Source organism: Callorhinchus milii, unplaced genomic scaffold, assembly GCF_018977255.1.
Source record: "Callorhinchus milii isolate IMCB2004 unplaced genomic scaffold, IMCB_Cmil_1.0 Scaffold2, whole genome shotgun sequence".
Lineage (NCBI taxonomy): Eukaryota > Metazoa > Chordata > Chondrichthyes > Chimaeriformes > Callorhinchidae > Callorhinchus > Callorhinchus milii.
In genome coordinates, this window is record NW_024704743.1 from 49835094 (window position 1) to 49856393 (window position 21300).

Consider the following 21300-nt stretch of genomic DNA (forward strand, 5'->3'; position numbering starts at 1 on the left):
TGGAGCCCTCTTAACATTCTTGTCACTCGAAAATGATCTTCGCTAAAGCAGAATCATGAGTTGTGGGAAGGGGGTGGCTGGAAAGGGTATTTCAAAACTCCTTTTTACCTCTGCCCCTAGAACCGGAATGCAACGTGTTTAGCAATGTTCCATTTTTAAACCACAATGAAAAATTGGAAGTAGTGGAAAACCTAAATAAAGCCAGAAAATGGTATACGTGCTGAGCAGGCTGATCATCACCGCAAAGGGAAAGACAGGCTTACTTCTAGCGTCACGCTTACTATACCTTTGATGAATGTACGCAACGGAACATTAACTTATCTTTCATTTTAAGACTTTGAATCATTGGCCCTGCATTTCTAGCATTTTCTTGTTTGGGAACCAAGATTAGATACCCTTATTGCTCAGAGTTAGCAATGATTTGGTTTTGTTTTTACACAGTGACAGTGATATGTTCTTCAATCTGATGAAGTATGGCTCAGTATAGCTCTCTCCATAGCCAAGAAAGCATCAGTCAGCACATGCCTCATCTATCATACCATACATCAATTCTGTTACATGCCATGTTACATCAGTCATGTGCTTCACAGAGATGACATTGGTAAATTAGATACAGTTCTTAGATGGCTTTTAACGTGTAGACTGAATGGCTATTGCACTTCGAATTGTATCCGCCAAAGATGTTTGGAACCTTAAACAACTGTCATAGAAAGATGCCATAATCTCCTTTCCCTGAGAAAGATTCAATCCAGAACAGGAATTGGCAATGATGGATTGCCATAGCTATCCAACTGTGACATTTCATTTTTGTAATGCAACATCTTAAACAAGATTTTTGTAGGTAGCTACAGATTTAGCTACAGCTACAAGTTTTGTAGTTTCATGCATAAAAATCATACATCTTTCTTGCTATTTCTCCTCAATGATGTTAGGGGGCCAATTTAGGGACTGGTGGTACTTTCTTATAAATTTTTCAAACTTTAGCATGTTCAATACCTTTGCACTACAGAAACTGAATGCGTAATTGACTGATGCGTTTTGCCCAAGGATATGCAGTCAATTCACTTTACAGTATATTCTGTGAAGCACTTTGAGACGTCTAGAAAATGTGAAAAACTCTATATCAAATGAAAGAATTATTATTATTATAAATAAACAATGTGCACTGGATGAATGCACATGTTATGGATGTTTTTTCTCTGTTAAAATACACAATTAAGAGGAAGATTTTTTGACTAGGGAATATCATCAGCTGGGATTTCAAAACTGGGATCATTAAAGTGACAAATCTCTGATAGCAAGTAAACATATGAAACTTAGCAACAACAACAACAAAATTATATTTGTATAGCGCCTTTCACATCGGGAGGACATCCCAAGGCACTGGACAGTCAATGTTTCTGACCCGAGCTGGGTTCGGGGTTGGAGAGGGTGAAGGGAAGGGGGTTAAGGAGGGTGATCGAAGGCATGGTCAAACTGGAAAACAATTAAAAATTGTGGACAATTTAAAATGTTAGCAGGTAAAATGTTATCAACAGCTGGTTGATACCCTATCATTTGAAGCAATTTATTACACACCAGCTTTGATTACTCAGATGTAATTGTAAAATAAAATTTATGTTGAGCAATGATGAGACATCTGAGATATCTGAGAGGGGACCTTATAGAGATATATAAAATTTGAAATGGGAAAGAGCAAGTAATAATAAATAATAATAATCCTTGCATTTGACGTAGCGCCTTATCATACCTTCAAGACATCTCAAAGCTCTTCACAGAAAATACTGTAAAGTGAATTTGATTGTATATTTTTTGGGCGAAACGCCGCAGCCAATTGCGCACAGCAGTGACCCATAAACAATCGTGGATTGAGTGACCATTTTTTTTAATGAATTATTACCCCCGGAAAAATGATCTGCCAATCGACTAACAACCGGGCTCCTACTTAATCCCAGAACAATACTTTCAGAAGCACCAAAACAGTGGAATAAGTAAACACAGATTTAGAGGCGCCAAGGCCAGTTTTGGGGCAGACACCAGGAACTACTTATTTTCCCAGAGGGTAATCTGTGATTGGAACAGCTTGTCAAGAAGGGAAGTTGAGGCCAAGACCCAGGATCATTTAAAATAAAGCTTTATCACAAGATCACAAGGTTGGTTTGGATGAAGAAGGCCCTTCTGATCTCATCCCTGCAGAGTACCCACCTTCCCATCCTCCCATTACAGCATCAAGCTGCTTTTTAAATGAATCCCACTATCTGGCTTCAACAACCCATCCCAGCAACCTGATCCATTTAGTAATTATCCTCTGAGTAAAGAAATCTTCGATGCTGTGATGGGAAGATGGCAGGGTGGGTATTGTGGAAGGATGAGATCAAAAAGGATGAAGGTCCTTCTTCATCCGAATAAATCTTGTGGATATGAAAGAATTAGAGGGAAAATTGATAGAATTTTAAATCTCTTAATAGTCTGGCTGCCAAAAAGTCCCGTTTACCTGCCATGCAATTTAATGACTTGCCTGATCCGCAAATATAACAAAGACTCTTGAAATTCGCTTCTCATCAGCTTCTGTGTTTTGATTTCAGTTTATAGCAGGAGATTCAAACTGCTTGAAATAATCAAACTGATTGATTATTACACTTTGGGTGATCACGTATTGTATTGAAAATAACCATATACAGGCCTCCCTTGCCCGACTTCCTAGCGGGTAAAGTCAAACCCTGATGCAGCTCCAGGCCACCAGATAATAATATTAATCCTTGCATTTGATATAGTGCTTTATCACATCATTGAATCATCTCAAAGGGCTTCACTGTACAGTGAATTGACTGTATATTTTGTGGGTGAAATGCGGAAGCCAATTGCACACAGCAGCGTTCCAAACAAGTGTGGATTGAATGGCAAAACATTTTTTTTGTTTGGGACGGATTATTACCCCAGGAAAGCGATCCGCTAATCGATTAACAACCGAGTTCCTACTTGCGGCTAGGTAAACAGAGGCTTGTGGAGTAAGGAAACTTGCCTAAGGTTCAATGGGAAAATCAGAGATCTGAATCCTTGTTGATAATGAATTAGCTGATCTCAGCTGGGTCAGCAGTTGGGGCACTGCAATGGATGTCAGCCTCCTAGATTACGGAGGGAAAATTAATCAGTTGTCCTGCTGCTTATCCCTATCCATCAGTGGCCGACCTTTCAGCCATTCTGTCTCGGTTGTTTGGAATTCAATCCAGGAGTCCTTCCGCTTTGTCCCCTCCCACCCCATTTTAATGCCCACTTTAAGACCTACCTCTTAGACCACGCTTTTGGTCATCTTTTCCTCCACCCCGCCACCCCCCCATCCTGGGTGGCCAGCCAGCTATATAAAATGTTTTGAGATGTCCTCCTGACGTGAAAAGCACTAAATAAATGTTAATTAGCTTGTCAAGTGGGCTGCAAAGGTTATTATTATTTGTGTGCAGACATTGGATGAAGAAATTGGTTGTGTTGTCCACATGTGGTTGAATAGCTTGCCAATAATTACTGTTAAGGCAAATGCATGAATAAGAGCCAATTCAGTGAGATACTGGAGGGTGTTCACTGGAACCTAATGCCCTGGAGAAGGAAAATCCTTGAGGAAGAGAGAACAAAATCAGAGGAGATAAAGAATCTTATTAAGTAAATGAAAAACTGTGCACAGGTAACCAATATATTCTGTTCAGGACTGAGCATTGATAAATAAATACAAAAATAACTAGGAAATCTAATAGGGAATTTAAGAGGAATATCTTCATGCAGAAGGTGATGAGAATGTAAAACTCACTGCCAGACACTGTGGCTGTACCATCAAGAGGAAACAATGCATATATTAAACTATATCTGCTGCAGTTTCACCCATGTATACAGACTCTCCAGATCCCTCTTTGTTAATGCACATTGATTCTTATCATTAATAGTGGTCCTGGTAACAACCCCTACAGCACACCACTAACAATTGAATGTTAGTCTTAACAATGTTTTATGCTTTATTGTAGTTTTAGAGATTCCATTTGATCTTATCCTTTATAAATTTCTATCTGGCTTTTGACACTGCATGACACTTGAATGGCAAAGGAAACTAACATTGAACAAGGCAACCTTTATAAAATGTTCATTAAAGCTCTTGCACTAATAAAAATTATGTTACTGTTCAATTTCTGAGTGCAGGCAGTGGAGCTCAGATAACTGTCTGACCTTTCAATGCAGTGCAATTTAAGAATATCCCTGGCACTGAGTCACAGTAACCTGATTACACAGTTAACGAATGTAATAAAAGAGCAATGGGTGTAACATGTTAGAGGTAAAGCAGTACAGGAAAATAATTGGTTTCTTTGAAAATGGGCAAGTGCCGTTGGAAAATATAATTATCAGTAACACATGTTAATAAAGGAAGATACAGTAAAAATATCAGGAGTGTATCTATAAAATCACACAATATTATACAGTAATGAGTTTGATAACTTTAAGATATGGAAGACTTATTATTTTTACCTGCTGTCGCTTTTCAAACTCCAGTTTGATGCGGGATTTAATGCAGTTACATGTGTCCTGATAGGTCTGCTGTAGAGCCAGCTCCATCAAATGCTTGTGATAAGCTCCTGCCAGATTGCCGCAGATGAAAATTATGACATTTGCCAAGATCTAGATAAAACCAAATCAATAAAAGGCTTTTACAGTACTGACACCAGTTTTGAAAACAATTTTTTCTTAATCCATTGCTTTTTATTCCCAAATTACTGAACTGGGAGCATTCAAAATAAAACCCATTACTCCTTCTCAAGTATGAAAGAACCTATTCAGCGTTAAAAGCAAATCCTGCATTAACCTTTTGGAAAGCAGGATTTCTATATATTTCTAGGATAAGCAGAATGTTAGTGACTGATAGAAAGGTTCATTTTGTTATAATAATAATCTTCACAATAATAATCAGAAGGATGTCCAAGGATATACTATAGAGCATAGTGACTGTGTGGGAGTGAGACAGTTTCAAAGTTTTAAGTGTTCTGAGGCTCTACCCTGTGTGGAGGGCGCTATATAAGTGCAAGTTGTTGTTGTGTATGTTTTGTGGGCGAACTTGGCATCCAATTTAAGCACAGCAATGTTCCACAAGCAAGCCATGAAGGTGAATGACCTTTATGGATGTTTGTGCTTAATACTCCCTGGAGTTAGGTAAGAAACATACATTCCTGCAAGGAGAGAGTGCACATTCCATTCCAGACACAGGAATTTTTTCATGCGTAGGTGCATACATAAGTGGATCTCTGTCTGCTTTGGACACCCTTCAGCATGGTGATGTGTTTCCGTATGTGTCAGACACACGGCAGATCAAATAAAAAGGAACATACATTCTTACAGCAAAGACCTTTTCCGCAGAATTAAATGAAATTTCAAGACAGATAAATTTGTAGAGTTATTAGTTTTCATATCTGCAAATGTCACTGTGACTGTGACATTTTGGTGAAAAGTCATTTTTTCTTATATTTCAATATGAATACTCGAGAAAAACAGTGCGTAATGTTAAATTAAACGAATTTAAGCAAAAGGAGTAAATATTGCAGCGTTTTCACACCACTAGCACATAAACAACAACAACAACAATAACTTGCATTTACATAGCTCCCTTCACGTGGGGTAGTCTTGGAACGATTAACAGTGGCGGAGCCTGACACCGAGTTGGGGGGAAGGGGTGTGTACAAGCAAGGTTAAAGAGAAATGTTTTCAGGCGTGACAATGGGGTAGAAGGAGGCAAGGACGAGGGAGACAGTTCCAAGGTTTTGGGGCGTAGTGGCTGAAAACCAGCCAAGCAGTGGTAGCAGGTGGTGGAATGGGGCAAGTTGGAAAGGTAAGGAGGTGCCAGGGCATGAAGGGATTTATAAACTAGTGTGAGGATCTTGAAGTCGATCTGCGACAAACAAGCTGTAAGACATTAGCAGACCTGGAGTCGCATCTGGAGGAGAAGTAGATTTGGGTGTCATCCACATACCTGTGGAAGTATATACCCTGTGTCTGTGGATGACATAATTGACACAGTATTCAATTGGCTGCTGCGTTTTGCCCACAGTATATATAGTCACTCCACTTTACTGGATATTCTGTGAGGCATTTTGAGATATCTCAAAGACGTGATAAGACACTATATCAAATGCAAGGATTATTATTTTATTGTTATGACATCACCCAGAGGAGCAGGTAAATAAGAAAGGGAAGAAAAAGAAGGGGACCCAGCCTTGGGGTACGCCGCTGGTGACCGGGTGGGAGCGTAGGAAAAAATGTCTGTGGAGATGAAGTTATAGCGGCTGGTTAAGCAGGACCCGAACCAGGCAAGTGTGGTCCCACTGAGGTGAATGAGGGAGGAGAGGTGGTTAAGGAGAATGGCATAAAAGACGGAATAAGACATTCTAAATCAGATAGTACTCAGGCACACCTTATTGTTTCTAGATCTGAACATGTTGTTTGGTGGTCTATGAAGTGTATATCACTAGAGAGAACTGTACCACTAGACATTGATGTATATTTGTCAGGGGAATTCAGCACCATCTGAATCACGGTTTGTGTAAAACATGTATCATGCTTATAAACATTGCTCCTGTTTGCCAGTGACGAGAAATCATGGTGACTGCACCCAATGCCAAACCCACTCACTGAATATCATCTATTGGTAACTTCTTAAGGTTGAGAGAAGATTGGAAATCTTCAAACAAAGTGACATGTGACAGTGCTGCAGAGACGAGTGCTGGAGAGATTGGCAATACAAAGAAACCTAGGAACGTGCATGACTGGAATACATCACTGAGGTCTATCTGGCTGGCAGTAGATCTGAAATTCTGGATTTTGTAAAGCTGGATTCAAACCCAAAGTTCTAATGTTCTCACCTGTATTGTATCCCCAAGGTACTGCTTCGGTTCTGACAAAGAGTCACGGTCAGAGTATTAACTCGTCTGCCTTTTTCAAAAGCTAATTTGTCTGCTGCAGTACTAAATGGTGTGTTCGAAATTTCTGACTCTTTGATCTAAAGTTTATGCTTTTTTCTAGTGTGATAAGTTAAAACTCACTTAATCTAATGTTCAACTTGAATTTTATATTGTGTTCTGTACATCAGAATTGCCAACCTTTTTAAATTACAAATGTCCTTGAGATGTACCCAAGAATTTCATTACTTTTTAGTAGCATCTTCACATTAACTAGATCAGACTTTGCAACTAATTTCATTGATTTCTAGAATCTTAAAGATATTCACAACTGAATTTCAAGAAGTGGAAGAAGGAATAAATAATAATAATCATAATAATTTATTATTATTATTTATTTATAATTGTTATTTTTTTTGGAAGGAATTATTACTCAGGGAAAAGCAATTTGCCAATCGACTGACAACCGGATTCCTAAGTAATGCTAGGTAAACAAAGGCGTGTGGAGTAAGGAAATTTACCCAACATTTCGCCCTGCCGCGAACCGAACCCAGATCTCTCACGTGCGAAACAAGTACTCTAACCACTGAGCTATAGGACTCCACACACCATGAAGTGATAGGATAGTTACTTTCAGTTAGTTGTTAGATGTGTATAAACTTTCATAATAAGGGAATCAATGAGTAAACATTTAGAATGGATTAATCGGGGACAGCACACTTACATTTTTAAAGGCAGCCATTTCCAACTAATAGACTGGGAAGTTTTTTGAGGAAATAACAGAATGTGTAGATAAAGGGAATGGACTCAACATTTATATGAAAGGATTGACAAGTTGCCACATAACCTTGCTGCAAAAATGAAGACACATGGCATTTAGGGGACTGGTAGTAGAGGGTAGAGATAAAGGGATGTTTTTCGGATTGACAATTGTCAGTAATATGTCCGCTCAGTTTCTATAAAGATTATTTATAAATGAACAATCTGGATTTTGATGTAAAAGAGCATGTCTAAGTTTGCTGATGATGATAATAAGTTAGTGAGCATGGCATAATTGGAGAAGAATGTGGAAGATTACAGGAGGTCATGGATAGTTAGCGGACTGGACAAATAAGAGGCAAATTAGTTCAAAAAACAAATGTGAATCAGTGTTTTTGGGAGAAAGAAAAACAAAAAAACTATCCTTATTGGTAACATTCTTAACAGAGTTGAGGAGCAGAGAGACGTTGGGGGTACAGATACGTAGGTGGGAGTGCAAATAGACAATTCTAATACAGAGGGGACAATGAACCATGAGCTAGCAGGTAATGTCATATTTATATGACACTGTTTAGTTCTGCAAGTGGAATACTGCATCCAATTTTGGCCACACATTATAGAAAGGATATACAGCAGATATTCACTAAATTGATATTGTAACCTGGATGAGATTATTAGATTACAAATTCCAATGTTGTGCCTTCAACCACCCTTCCTAGGAACCTATTCCTGTTAATTATCCTCTGAATAAAGAAGGTTGGGGCATTGCTAGCCTAACTGCATGACACCCGTTCGTGCCTCTCTTTAGGCTAACATTGAAGGGTTTGAAGAGTCAAACACTAAAATATATTTAGGATATTCAACTGTCCTAGTATATAGACATGGTTTAGTTTTCCTTGTAAGATACCGTCAATGAAACACAATAACAATGCATTTCACCACATAATCCAATTGTACAAAATCAAGCAATCCTTTTAAATCCTTTGCTTGCAATCTGTCACAACACCTGGCAGTGTAAGAAAATCCCCAGTAAAAGGGAATGATAATGCCTTCACACAGTGTATATCAGAGAATGACATGGGTTAGAGTGAGTTTCAAGGATATAGGACACCTCAAAATTAAGTTGTTGATGTTTAACGGTTTGGGTGATGCCTCGCAGTTTATGATGTCAACCCAACCTTTCCTCCCTGGAAACAACTCCAAACTACGTGTTATTCTGTCGTTAGTGTAGATTGTATCCCTCAGCAATGACACTACAAGTCATCAATACTCTTTTATGGGTGTCATAATGCATCAAGGACAGGGGACACTGACAGCTACAAGCAAAATACTAAGTATGGTTAGAAAATAACCGATATATGGAATTGAGTTCAAGGCTGCAGTCTATACATGGAAATTAAATGGCATATACAAACTACTTAACCTTCCTTCTCAAGGTTTATGGCATCATCAGAATGCATTCTATTAAAGTACAACCTTGTTACCCACTCCCAAAAATCCACTGTGCTTCGTTGAAGCTTCCTTTGTTGTTTTATAGATGACTTCTGTAGCAAGTCATAAGGAGCCCTATCACAAACTATGAACTTTGTATTCTGTCTTTTGTTTCAAAAGACTTGTTTAATTTGAGTGCCATTAATAATATTAAAAATAATGGTCCTAGCTGTGACTGAATGGTATAAATCTAATTGAAGATTTCAAATATCATCCTAAACCATTAGTGAGGCTCAAGCAGTTTATAACTGATACCATATCTCTGAGATTAAATTACTACTTTGGAATAATTCCAGGCAACATTCTGATCTGTTTCTAATTGTCACAATGATGTTACTGTTTGATTTGGCTCCAATTCTGTGTGGTCAGCTGTTAATGTGATTATAATGTGCAAAGGCATTGATGTTGTTATAAAATGAAAATCTGTGATCTTGGAAATCTGAATTAAAATCAGGATAAGTACAGCAGGTCACATCAACACCTGGAAGAGGAGTTGTTAATATTTTGGTTCCGACCGTTCATCAGAACTAAAGCAGTGGTTTATCGGATAAAGGAGGAAAACAACTGGGGTTGAAAAAGCATTAGTTGGCAAAAGGGCAAGGTGACTTGTGATTTGGCACTGAAAAAAGGACTTCAGAATATAAAGTGCATCTCCGCCATGGAACCCAATGTACATTACATCAAACTCAGTTGCACATAAGACGTTCCATTGAAAATGACTAAAACTCGCACAAACTGCATTTTTTTCATGTCATGAAACGAAAATATGAAAATATGGAATATGGACTATGACCTTAATTCTCAATATCAAAATGTTAGATTTATATTTCACTTGGATATTGTCATACTAGGTACTCTGATATACTGAGTTAAACTGTAACACAATATAGTTACTACATTGGTGACATTATTATGGACTTCATACAATTTTTTTGAGTTTTAAAATGTTAGCAGACATAATGTGAAATTTATAACACAGCAAAGTAACATTAAAACTGGAACTACTTTCCCAGCTAAAATATACTTCACTGCTGGAATCAGTGACTAGGGGACATAGTTAAGAACATAAGAAAATAAGAATTTGCTTGACGAATGAAGACCAAAGTCCATCCAGTTCACTTTCCACCAATCTGGCAGTCGCATGCACATGCCATGTCCCAAACTATGTTCTGTATCACAATAATAAGAACATAAGTTATAAGATAGCCACAAGAAGAGCAAAAGGATAATTTAGGAAAAATTGTTTCACCCAGAGAGTAGTTGGGATGTGGAACACCATGTAAAGTAGAGTGGTCCATTGTAGTTTTCAGGAGAAGTAGTCAGGCATATGAAGAGAGAGGCTTGAATGAGGTTTGGGGATAAGGTGGGGCAGTGGGATTGAAGTGATATCCTTGCTCTGTGAGACAGTGCAGGCTTGACGGGTCGAATGGCCTCCTCCTGCGCTATAGATTTCTATGTTTCTAAAAGATACATTTTTGGAAAACACTTGTGCGATATGGTAGCCAGATTGACTCATTTTTTTCCTGAAGGTTGAATTATACATCTCTGTGTATTTTGATTCCAAGTAATGAGCATTGATCGCAGAGAATAGTAAAGCTGCACGTTCTAACTTATTAAATCACTGCCCTCCAATTAAGCTACTTCCACCTAATATTGATCTAAAAATGTCAAGGCAAGGCAGCTAGAAGTTCTCGTTGAGATGCAGAGTGCTTGTGCTTTATGAGCCGCTCAGCAAGTGGCACCCAGATCCCAGTGTTAGAACTGACAGGACTGAATAGCCTCTGCAGTAGTGAAGCCCCTTCTCCCTGTCCCCACCTGGAGCTGGGAAGACAACTGAGTGTATTGACTGATCAAACTGCACAACCATCACTGCTGGAGCTCAATCTGTTTGAAGATTAATTTTCAGGGCAGCCCCCACTTCCCCAACCAGTTTCTGTTAACAACTTCCCAACAAAATGAATCAAAGTATGAGAATAGAAGAAAAGAACAAGGAAATCTTTTGAAATTAGGCAACTGAGTGTTCAGCACTGCAAGCAGCAAACATCTGATTCCTTCTGTATAAGAATATTAAAGTGTACCATACGACACTGTCAACAATTGTGATATCAGCTACAATTTGTCTGCTGATATCCAATTTAATGAATACTTTCATTAATTGCCATTCAAGACATAATAACAGAGTAAAAACATGCAGACTTGCTTAGCTGTCAGTGATGAGGATGATATAAAATAACTGTTTTGGAGCAGCAGAAACAGCTAAGACTGAGGGGAGGATTTGGATGTGATATTGTTCCCTCCTGTCAATTCTCTCTCTCTTTAAAAATATTCCTTGCAATAGCATTTAGTCTTCCACTGAAGATGGTACTTGGATTTTTTTTAGTGCCTTATTGCATCAAAACTTCTCACTTTGATTCTGCAGGTTTTGTTTCAGGTCTGGTGGATTCACACTTCAACAAATCCAAAAAAAAGAATAATTTCAGAACAACTGGCAGCCGAGTTTGACTGCAAATAAAGTCACTACACTTTACATTAAAAGCTGTGAAGCACTTTGAGATGTTTGGACGCGATAAGGTGCCATATCAAATGCAAGGATTCTTATTATTGATAAACATCAGAGGCAAGTAAACATATTTCAGAAGCAAAATTTGGAGAGTTGCCCACCCCCCCAAAAATACCAATAATGTAAGCGGTCATAGAAAAATATCAATTCTGAAACATTGGGATGAAAAAACATTAAAAGTTGAGTTAATGTCTTATTTTGTAAGTGAGAGACCTGAGTTCAATTCCTTGCAGGGCGAAACCTTGGGCAAGTTTCCTTACTCCACACGCCTAATAATAATCCCTCCAAAACCAAAAACAATAATAAATTGGTCATTTTCAATCCATGACTGTTTGTGGGACATTGCTGTGCGCAATTGGCTGCCGCGTTCGTGCACAAATATACAGTCAATTCACTTTACAGTATATTCTGTGAAGCGCTTTGGGACGTCTAGAAGACATGAAAAGCGCTATATCAAATGCAAGGATTATTATTATTATTTTGAACTGATGCTAAAATGTTGAGATTCTTAGCATCAAGATCCAATGTGGTTCTGGTTGTTTCATTAGCTGCAGAGATTGGGTTTTGGCCAAAATTATTTTGACAAAGTGAGAGGGTAAAGATTGATTGTCCCGAGACTGTAAAAATAAAATCGGTCACTCAGTTCATGGCTGTTTGTGGGACATCGCTCTGTGCAAATTATCTGCCACATCTTCCTACAAAATATAATCACAACACTTCACTGTAAAGCCTGTGAAACACTTTAAGACACCCTCCCAACACGAAAGCTACTATATCAAATGTAAGAATTGTTATAAGGATTATTAATAGTGGGACATTTCCATCAATACTGAAAGGCTTTTCCGCAGGAAGATGGGGTATTGCACCTTCAACGCAACTGATCAACATGTCAATTATTAATGGGCCTCCTGTTTCAATGTGTAAATTAATTAACATAAACATCAGTTTTAACGCATCCCACACCACAACTGTCACCACATGCAGTCATACAGGACCATAAAATAAATATAAATAATTAATAATCCTTTATTTGATATAGCGCCTTACCACTTCTACACGTCTCAAAGCACTTCACAGAATATACTGTAAAGTGAATTGACTGCATATTTTGTGGGCGAAACTATGGTAAAGACAACATCTTACTCTGCCTCACATATCCCTCATCAAATTCTTTGCCTAATTCCCTCTTGAATATGCTGACTCTATCTGTCTACAAGGCCTTCGCTGCACAATCTATTCCACTACTCTCTGTATGTTCACCTTGTTATGGTCACCTTGTTTTAATCAATGCTCTGCCTCTTTCTAATGATGTTTGCTGTCGATAATCTGTGTGTAAAATAAGACTCTTTCGCTTTAAGCTCAATTATAGTCGAGGGACCAGAATATAAATTTAAAGTGGTACAGCCTTGACAACATAAAGTTAGTGACCTGGGTGAGTGTTGCAACAGAAAAGGTGAGAAAGGGTCACGTGGGTGCTCCAGCATGATACACTGATACACTGAAAGGGAAGGAGATTGGAAATGGAGGGAAAAGGTATCAAGTGATGCATTGGAAAGGGGAGGAGTTAGAAAAATATAAAAGGGGGTTTGTTGAACTCGGAGTTGCTCTTTGCCTTTAATGTCATCAAGGAGGTATATGCCTGACCTGAGAGCCTTATCTCCAGGTCAAGATTGGTGCTTCTTTGTCTACTAACTTTGGGTAAAGCCACCAGTGTCATAGTTATAGTGTCAGGATTTTTTTTCTTAACTCTGCAACCATTTATCTTGTTCTGGGCAGTGTTAGTGAGGCATAGGGTTTTAAGGAACCATAAAACACCATTGAGTTTTCTATACAGTGCATCTTGAGTCTCTGTTAAATTCAAGGAGGGAGGAGGAGACACAAACAAGATACTGCAGAAGTCAGCTGTCTGGTAGTACAACGGATACTGACTGAAGCATCCCATTTTTGCGCTATAAGGCATTGCGATTACCTGTGTCGTGTTGATTTTCAGTTAGTGGAGTTTCACTCAGAGAGGGAACTTGCCTGACACAGAGAAGGATCTACAGAGAGGCCACTGAGCTCACCGTGCGCTTTCTCATAACCCTTTCTCGTATACATTTAGGGGTGAGAACCATCGCAACCTTCCTTCTTCTCTGTGTGAGTCATTGCTTCTTTTTGGTAGAGTTTCTGACTGTTAAAATGATTGGGGGCCTGTTTATACCTTTTGGATCTTAAAAAACTTCAATATATTCAATCGCCTTGAGGTTCTTTGATGTGAGTGTGTCCAACCTCATTAGCCTCTCTTTATAACTAAGATGTCTAATTCCAATTATCAATTTAGTTGCTCTTCGCTGTGGCAAGGAGTCCTGACAATAATATATTGTTCTCATTGGTGAATGCAACTTAATTGATATTCACAAAGCTTTTGTTGGAAAATCTACTGAGCTGAAGTAGAATATTAAGGAGCCAGTATTAGTTGCCTGTGCTGGCTCAACAGATTCTTCAAGGTCTGTGGTTCACTTAACTTGCTCAGATTCGACAAGGCTGATCAGATTGCCTGGTTCACAATCACAGATGGCAATTGCTATTAGAGAATTATCTGTTTTTTTTATTTACTTACACAAGAACAGAATTATTAAAGACAAGTTTGCGTTTAATTAAAATAGATCTGATCACCTTGCCAGAAGACAAGAGTGTGGCCCGAAGGTGCTATGTCTTATTAAGTGAATCCTGAGTATGTTTGCAACTGCGAGGCAACCTAAAATACATTTCTCTTTCTTCACAAGGTTGCAAACTTTCCTCTTTGTCATTGTCAGAGTGTCATTGTGGGGGTGCATTAGACGTCATTAGATGTAGATATTTGCATAGTTAGGATGAACTGCGTTGCTAATTAGTAGGCCTATGACAAGAGAGATTTCTTGGAAATGTCAACGAACATCACTGGACCCCATTTCTCTAAGGCTACTGCATTGATCAGCCTTTACAAACTAATTAGATGTTTGCCGCAAGCATCCGTGAGGAATATCATTTTCCACACATTACAGTGTCTCACACATCATCATAGCTTTCTCCTTGAAATGCTTCATGTTGTCATCTTTCGAAATTTATATAGGTGGACAGTGAGAATTTAGAATGAGAAAATAGAAAGGTTTAAGAATGTCATTGGGAAGAGTAAAGGGATAATAATAATTATCCTTGCATTTTATATAGCACCTTATCATGTTGTTGAGAAGTCTTCAAGTGCTTCACAGAATATACTGTAAAGTGAATTAACTTTATATAATAATCCTTGCATTTGATATATATATATATTGTATACTTTTAATTGGGCGAAACTGGCAGCCAATTGCGCATAGCAATGTCCCACAAACAGTCATGGATTGAGTGACCAAATTATTATTATTAATTTTTAAAAGAATGAAAGAGCGGGCGTAATGGATTGAACAATCAGCAACAATATTATATTTATATTTAGAACCTTTCACTTCAGGATGACGTCGCAAAGCGCTTCACTTCTCTTTCTTCACAAGGTTGCAAACTTTCCTCTTTGTCATTGTCAGAGTATCATTGTGGGGGTGCATTAGACGTCATTAGATGTAGATATTTGCATAGTTAGGCTGAACTGCATTGCTAATTAGTAGGCCTATGACAAGAGAGGTTCCTTGGAAATGTCAACGAACATCACTGGATCCCATTTCTATCGATCAACAGTATAGACGTTATGCATTTCTTCCCAACTGGGCGGAAATACATAATGTCTATACTGTTGATCGATAGACGAAGGGGATGCGAGACCTGAAATTTCACCAAGTATTTGTCTGTTAGACTATTTTGCCCGAATAGTTTATATAATGCAAAATTGTGGAAAATTCTTAAATTAAGTTGTTAAGTGTTATTTTGGAAGCGGTTTTCCATAGTTTCTTTAAAAAAACTTCCAAATTAACATTAACTGTAAGAATTTTCCACAATATGCATCATGTTCAATTTTTAGACCAAATGGTCCAACAGGTTAGACTAATTGGAAAATGTCGGCCTTAGCATCTTGTGGTACTCGCCAATTATATAGTGAACATTCTGCCTTGGGGTTTCAACTCAATATCCCTTGACTCTTTCAAGGACAATCCTGAGTTTATGTCCTCCCGTTGTTACTAATATTTCAAGCAGCAGGAGTATTTTTGAACTTTCAACACTCTCCAAACCTGTCAGGATTTCAGAAGTCTCTCAACTAAAAAAAAAGGTCATTCAGTACAGGTGTTTGTGGGTTATTGCTGTGCTCAAATTGGCTTCGCGTTTGCACACTAAATACACATAGCCACATCACTTTACATTGCATCCTGTGAGGCGGTTTGAGACATCTTGACAATGTGATGAGGCATTATATCAAATGCAAGGATTATTATTATTAATAATATATAGCCTCTCAAAGATTTTACAAGTGACAATTTGATTTGAAGTGACTAAGTAGCAAAGCTCTGAGAATGAGCAACTGAAATGCAGGCAAAGTCTATTTGAAACTTGTATTTCAGTTGGAATGGATGTCTATGTTAATTATATTTTGACTGCTTAAATATGCATGGTTACTGTTTATTTTGTTGTATTTTTATGAACCTTGAATAGCAGTATTTTGTGTAACAAGTACAGGTAGTTTGCCTCCAATATAAACTGGCACTATTCTTCACAGTAAATTCTTGTAAATTGGTTTGACACATTTCTCTGACGTGATAAGATGCTGTATCAAATGCAAGGATTATTATTATGATTATTATAAAGGAGTTTTCTTTCTTCTTTATTTCCATAATCTTCTGTGCAATAAGTTATAAGATAAAATTGTCCTAGAGACAAAGAGTGGTTGCAATTTCAAAATATTCCACAGTATGTAGAAAATATATTTAAAAAATGTTGATAGTGGTGATGTTCTGACAAGATTTCAGTCTTTGCTCATTATTTCTATGGTGATGAGACATGGAAAATATTCAAACCTTGGCTAAAAGGCCAAACCTTAGTTTTAAGTAAGGTGTAATAAAGAGGAAGCAATGAATAAGAACATGCAATGGCAGAAGAGATATGGATTGTCAGGTTGGGGAATGCAATATGAGTTGAGAAGAAGCTTGTAGGCATTAGGACACATAAGAACATAAAAATATAAGAAATGTTAGGTGAAAAAAAGACCAAGGTCCATCTAATTCGCCTTCCACCTTCCTGGCGGTCACATGCACATATGTCCCAAACTACCTATGTACTATATTATAATTATTATCCTTCCTCCCCCAGATCCGGTCCCTCACCAGCACCGCTTTCTTCCACCCCGACGCATCGCCCGTCTCTGCCAATACCTCTTCCCAAAAGCCGCTGAAACTCTGGTCCATGCCTTTGTCACCTCCCGGCTGGACTATTCTAATGCTCTCCTCGCCGGTCTCCCCTCCACTACCATCCATAAAATCCAACTCATTCAGAACTTTGCTGCCCGCATTCTCACCCGCATGAAACTCCGCTCCACGATCATCCCAGTCCTTGCCAGACTGCACTGGCTGCCTGTCCCAGAGAGGATCGATTTCAAGATCCTCAACCTTATATTCAAATCCCTGCATTCCTCTGCACCCCCCTACCTCTCTGATCTCCTCTCTCCTCAGCATAGCACTCATTGCCTTTGTTCCTCCGGGTCTGGCCTCCTCCCCAAGGACTCCGCTCCACCCTCGACGGCCGTGCCTTCAGCCACTATGCCCCTAGGCTCTGGAACTCCCTTCCTCACTCCCTTGGCCTCGCTCCCTCCCTTCCCATTTTCAGGTCTCGGCTGAAGACCTTTCTTTTCGACCGCGCCTTTGGTCACCTTCACCCCCCTCCCCCTGGCTCGGTCCCGAGATCCGTTACTGTAAAGTGCTCTGAGTGTGGAGGGCGCTACATAAATCCAAGTTGTTGTTATTATATCCCATAATGTTATTTCCTAAAAGAAAACAATCTAATCTGTAGTTGAAGGAATCAACATTTCCTGCTTCAACCGTCTCCCTAGGGAGCCTGTTCATAGGAACATAGGAACGTATGATCCGTTCTTTCCTAGTTGGTAATATTATGTGAATGTATCTCTTTAGCAAAAATGAGTTAATGGGGTAAACTATGGCACTATGCAACCATTTTCATTTTAAAAGCATGTCTGTGAACCCAAGGACTGATGCATGAACATGAACAAATCAGAAAGTTGAGAATGGAATTATCAATTCACACTAGCCAATATAGGAAGGAATTCAGCAACATTTTATAACAGATTTGAGGGCTAAAATTTCACGTAACTTTAGACTGTTAAGACCATCTTGTCACACACAAAATACACACTATCACAGTTTTACAGTTCATCCTGTGAAGCACTTTGAGACGTCTCGATGTTATAAGGTATTATAGAGTCCTGTAGCTCAGTGGTTAGAGCACTTGCTTTGCAAGCGAGAGACCTGAGTTCATTTCCAGGCAGGGCGTAACCTTGGGCAAGTTTCCTTACTCCACACACCTAATAATAATCCCTCCAAAAAAACAAAAAACAATAATAAATTGGTCATTTTCAATCTACGACTGTTTGTGGGACATTGCTGTGCGCAATTGGCTGCCGCGTTCACCCACAAATATACAGTCAATTCACTCTACAGTGTGTTCTGTGAAGCGCTTTGGGACGTCCTCCCGAAGTGAAAAGCGCGATATCAAATGCAAGGATTATTATTATTATTATTATTACATATGCAAAGAATAATTGTTTTATTTTTATTATATTTTTATTCTTGAAATATAATTCTTAAATTCAGTCGTAATTTAGATAACAGTTATTTTTAAGAACTAAGGAAAACTAGCTTCCAAATTAAGACTGAATTTAAAAACAAATCATTTTGATTGGCGTCCTTCTGGTTATCAGAAGTTAATATTTGTGACTGGGAGGCATTATTAATGACTCCAGTTATGAATCTCCGCAATTTAGATACCTCGATTTTTATATGTACTTGTAACTTTCAACCCTATTCCTCAACAGATATTCATCCTTTTTCTAAAAGATGCTGATTGATAGAGTTAAGTGTTTGGAACTCATTGTTTATTTTACATAACCTATGATCTATGAGGAAAAATCTTTTTAAATCTCACCTTGTTTATATGTTATTCATGCTTTCATCCATTATGATACACTGTCAACACATTTTCTAAAACCCTGTCTTTGAAGCGTGCTTCAAAGAAATCATAGCTTTTGATATAATTTATAATTTTTGAGACAGTCTGTGCCTTGACAAGGTTGATCAGTTAGTTATGTTTATGGTGCACTTAAAGAATGAATTTATTCTGAAAGGCTTTTGGTCTAAAGAATACTTCTCTTAAAAAAAAATTCAGGAGATAAATATCCAAGCTTGGGTAGGTGAACTGCCCTATTTCTTTTTTCTGAAGCATAAAGTTATCTCTCTACAGCTAGAAATGACTGTGCCTCCACCTTACAGTTTAGATGCTGATTTATTTTTGTCTTGAGGCACTGAAAAGGTGCAGGATAAACTTGAGGTAGAAAAATACAGGAGGGAGTACAGAATAAGTCAATGAGGTGGTGCCACTACAGTTTTAAAAGTCTGCAAATTGTAGGAGAGAAGGAGTGAGTGAGGTAAGAAGTTCTGCAGGCTTAAGGTGCTGGGAAAGAATGGGTTAGATTAGGAGATGGACAGTAAAATGAGTCTTTATCTCTATTTGATAATGATGAAGTGGAGGAGAATGTCGGGAGGTGTATGTGGAGCTTGGGAGGAGCAAGAGAAGAACGTATTCTTATGAATTGATGCTCCACAAATGCTGGACACTTCAGACACTTCCTGCACCTTGTTTTTCTCAGGTTTCCTGTATTGATGTGTCTCACTCCTTCATCTGACTATAATAATAATAATCCTTGCAATGGATATAGCACCTTATCACCTCATTGAGTCATTTCAAAGTGCTACACAGAATATATTGTAAAGTGGATTGCCTGTATATTTTATGGGCGAAATGAGGCAGACAAGTGTCCCACAAACAGTTGTAGACTGAGTGACCACATTTTTTTCAGGGATTATTACCCCTGGAAAGCGATCTGCCAATCGACTAACAACCAAGTTTCCACTTACTGCTGGGTAAGCAGAGGCGTGTGGAGTAAGGAAACTTGTCTAAGGATTCGCCCTGACTGGGAATCAAACCCAAGTCCTTTCGCTTGCAAGGCAAATTCTCTAACCACTGAGCTACAGGACTCCACACAGCGACTATAGTAATATGCAGAACTCTGTTACATGTACAATTCTGTATAACTACTGAAACCTTCATATCTCAAGTCGCTTATTCAACTCCCTACTCAACACTCACCATCCAACAGATGAGATGGTCGTCGCTCTTTGTGAGATTTTGCTATTCATATAAAAGCTGCCATGTTTGTCTACAAAATCAGTCACAACCACTGATGTGAATTACCTGTGAAGCATTTGGAGATGATTCAATTCGATAAGGTCAAATACAAGTCCCTCCATCCTTCCTTGGTAACTAAATTTTCACTAGATCAAATTGCTGAAAATATTCACATACAAGCTCTCTAGAGGAAATGATTATTAATTGCTGTGTAGCATTAGGAAAGTCTTCAAGCTGGAGCCCAAGAATTACAGAGACACAATGCTAGTTGAACCTTTCTCTCACATTGAAGAGCATAATAAGAGCAGCATCCTCTCAAAGATAATTAAGGGGCAGTTTTGATATTTAAAAGATATTTCTGTACAAGATACAAATGGTAATGATAGTATGATTTTATTATTTATTTCTGACAGGACATCTGCAGTAAAATGGTCATATCTTGTTATCATTTCTCAGCATTGTGCATTACTAGGGGAAGTAATTAAAGGCTAGGTCATGAAATCTAATTTCGGGATGTGCTTTGGTACAAATCTAGCTATACCTTGAAGCAATATATCACGTAAAATCACAGAGAATGAAATGTGGATGTATTGCAATTCATGCTCACAATGTACACTGTGGAATAAAATTTGGGATGTTTCACAACATATTCTATGTGCGGAAAAGGGTCAAATGCCATTGTCTCTCTTTAATTCTCAGTCTCTCGTCTTTTCTAGTCCTGCACATCTAGCAAATTACTTGCAATAGTTTATGACAAATTCCTCGTTATAATTTGGGAACTCGCAATGAAAATTTCACCCCTTTGATCTTGGAAGTAAAAAGATTTTAAATAAAGGAGGAAAAATTATGTTCACTGCATATTGAGTCTCACTTTCCCTGCAGAATTTCCTTACATTTATAATAATAATAATCCTTGGATTTGATATAGTGCTTTTCACATCTTCTAGACGTCTCAAAACCCTTCACAGAATATGCTGTGAAGTGAATTGACTGTATATTTGTGGGCAAAACTGGCAGCCAATTGTGCATAGCAGTGTCCCACAAACATTCGTGGATAGAAGTGACCAATTTTTTTTTTGTGTGGGATTATTATCAGGCGTGTGGAGTAAGGAAACTTGCCCAAGGTTTCACCCTGCTGCTCTAACCACTGAGCTACAGGACTCCTGAGAACAAAAACAAAATCAAGAAGGACAATTACAATTACAATGCTGT

General features: G+C 38.3%; 1 protein-coding gene across 3 annotated transcripts in view; it reads right to left on the minus strand.

Annotated features, from left to right (window-relative positions):
- LOC103183192 (adenylate cyclase type 2) overlaps positions 1-21300 on the minus strand; it is a 147102-nt gene that overhangs the window by 81610 nt on the left and 44192 nt on the right. For all 3 annotated transcript variants that reach the window (XM_042332070.1, XM_007900530.2, XM_007900529.2), the window contains exon 4: positions 4507-4656. In XM_042332070.1, coding sequence (XP_042188004.1) covers positions 4507-4656 — 150 coding nt within the window. The remainder of the gene's footprint in view (positions 1-4506; positions 4657-21300) is intronic.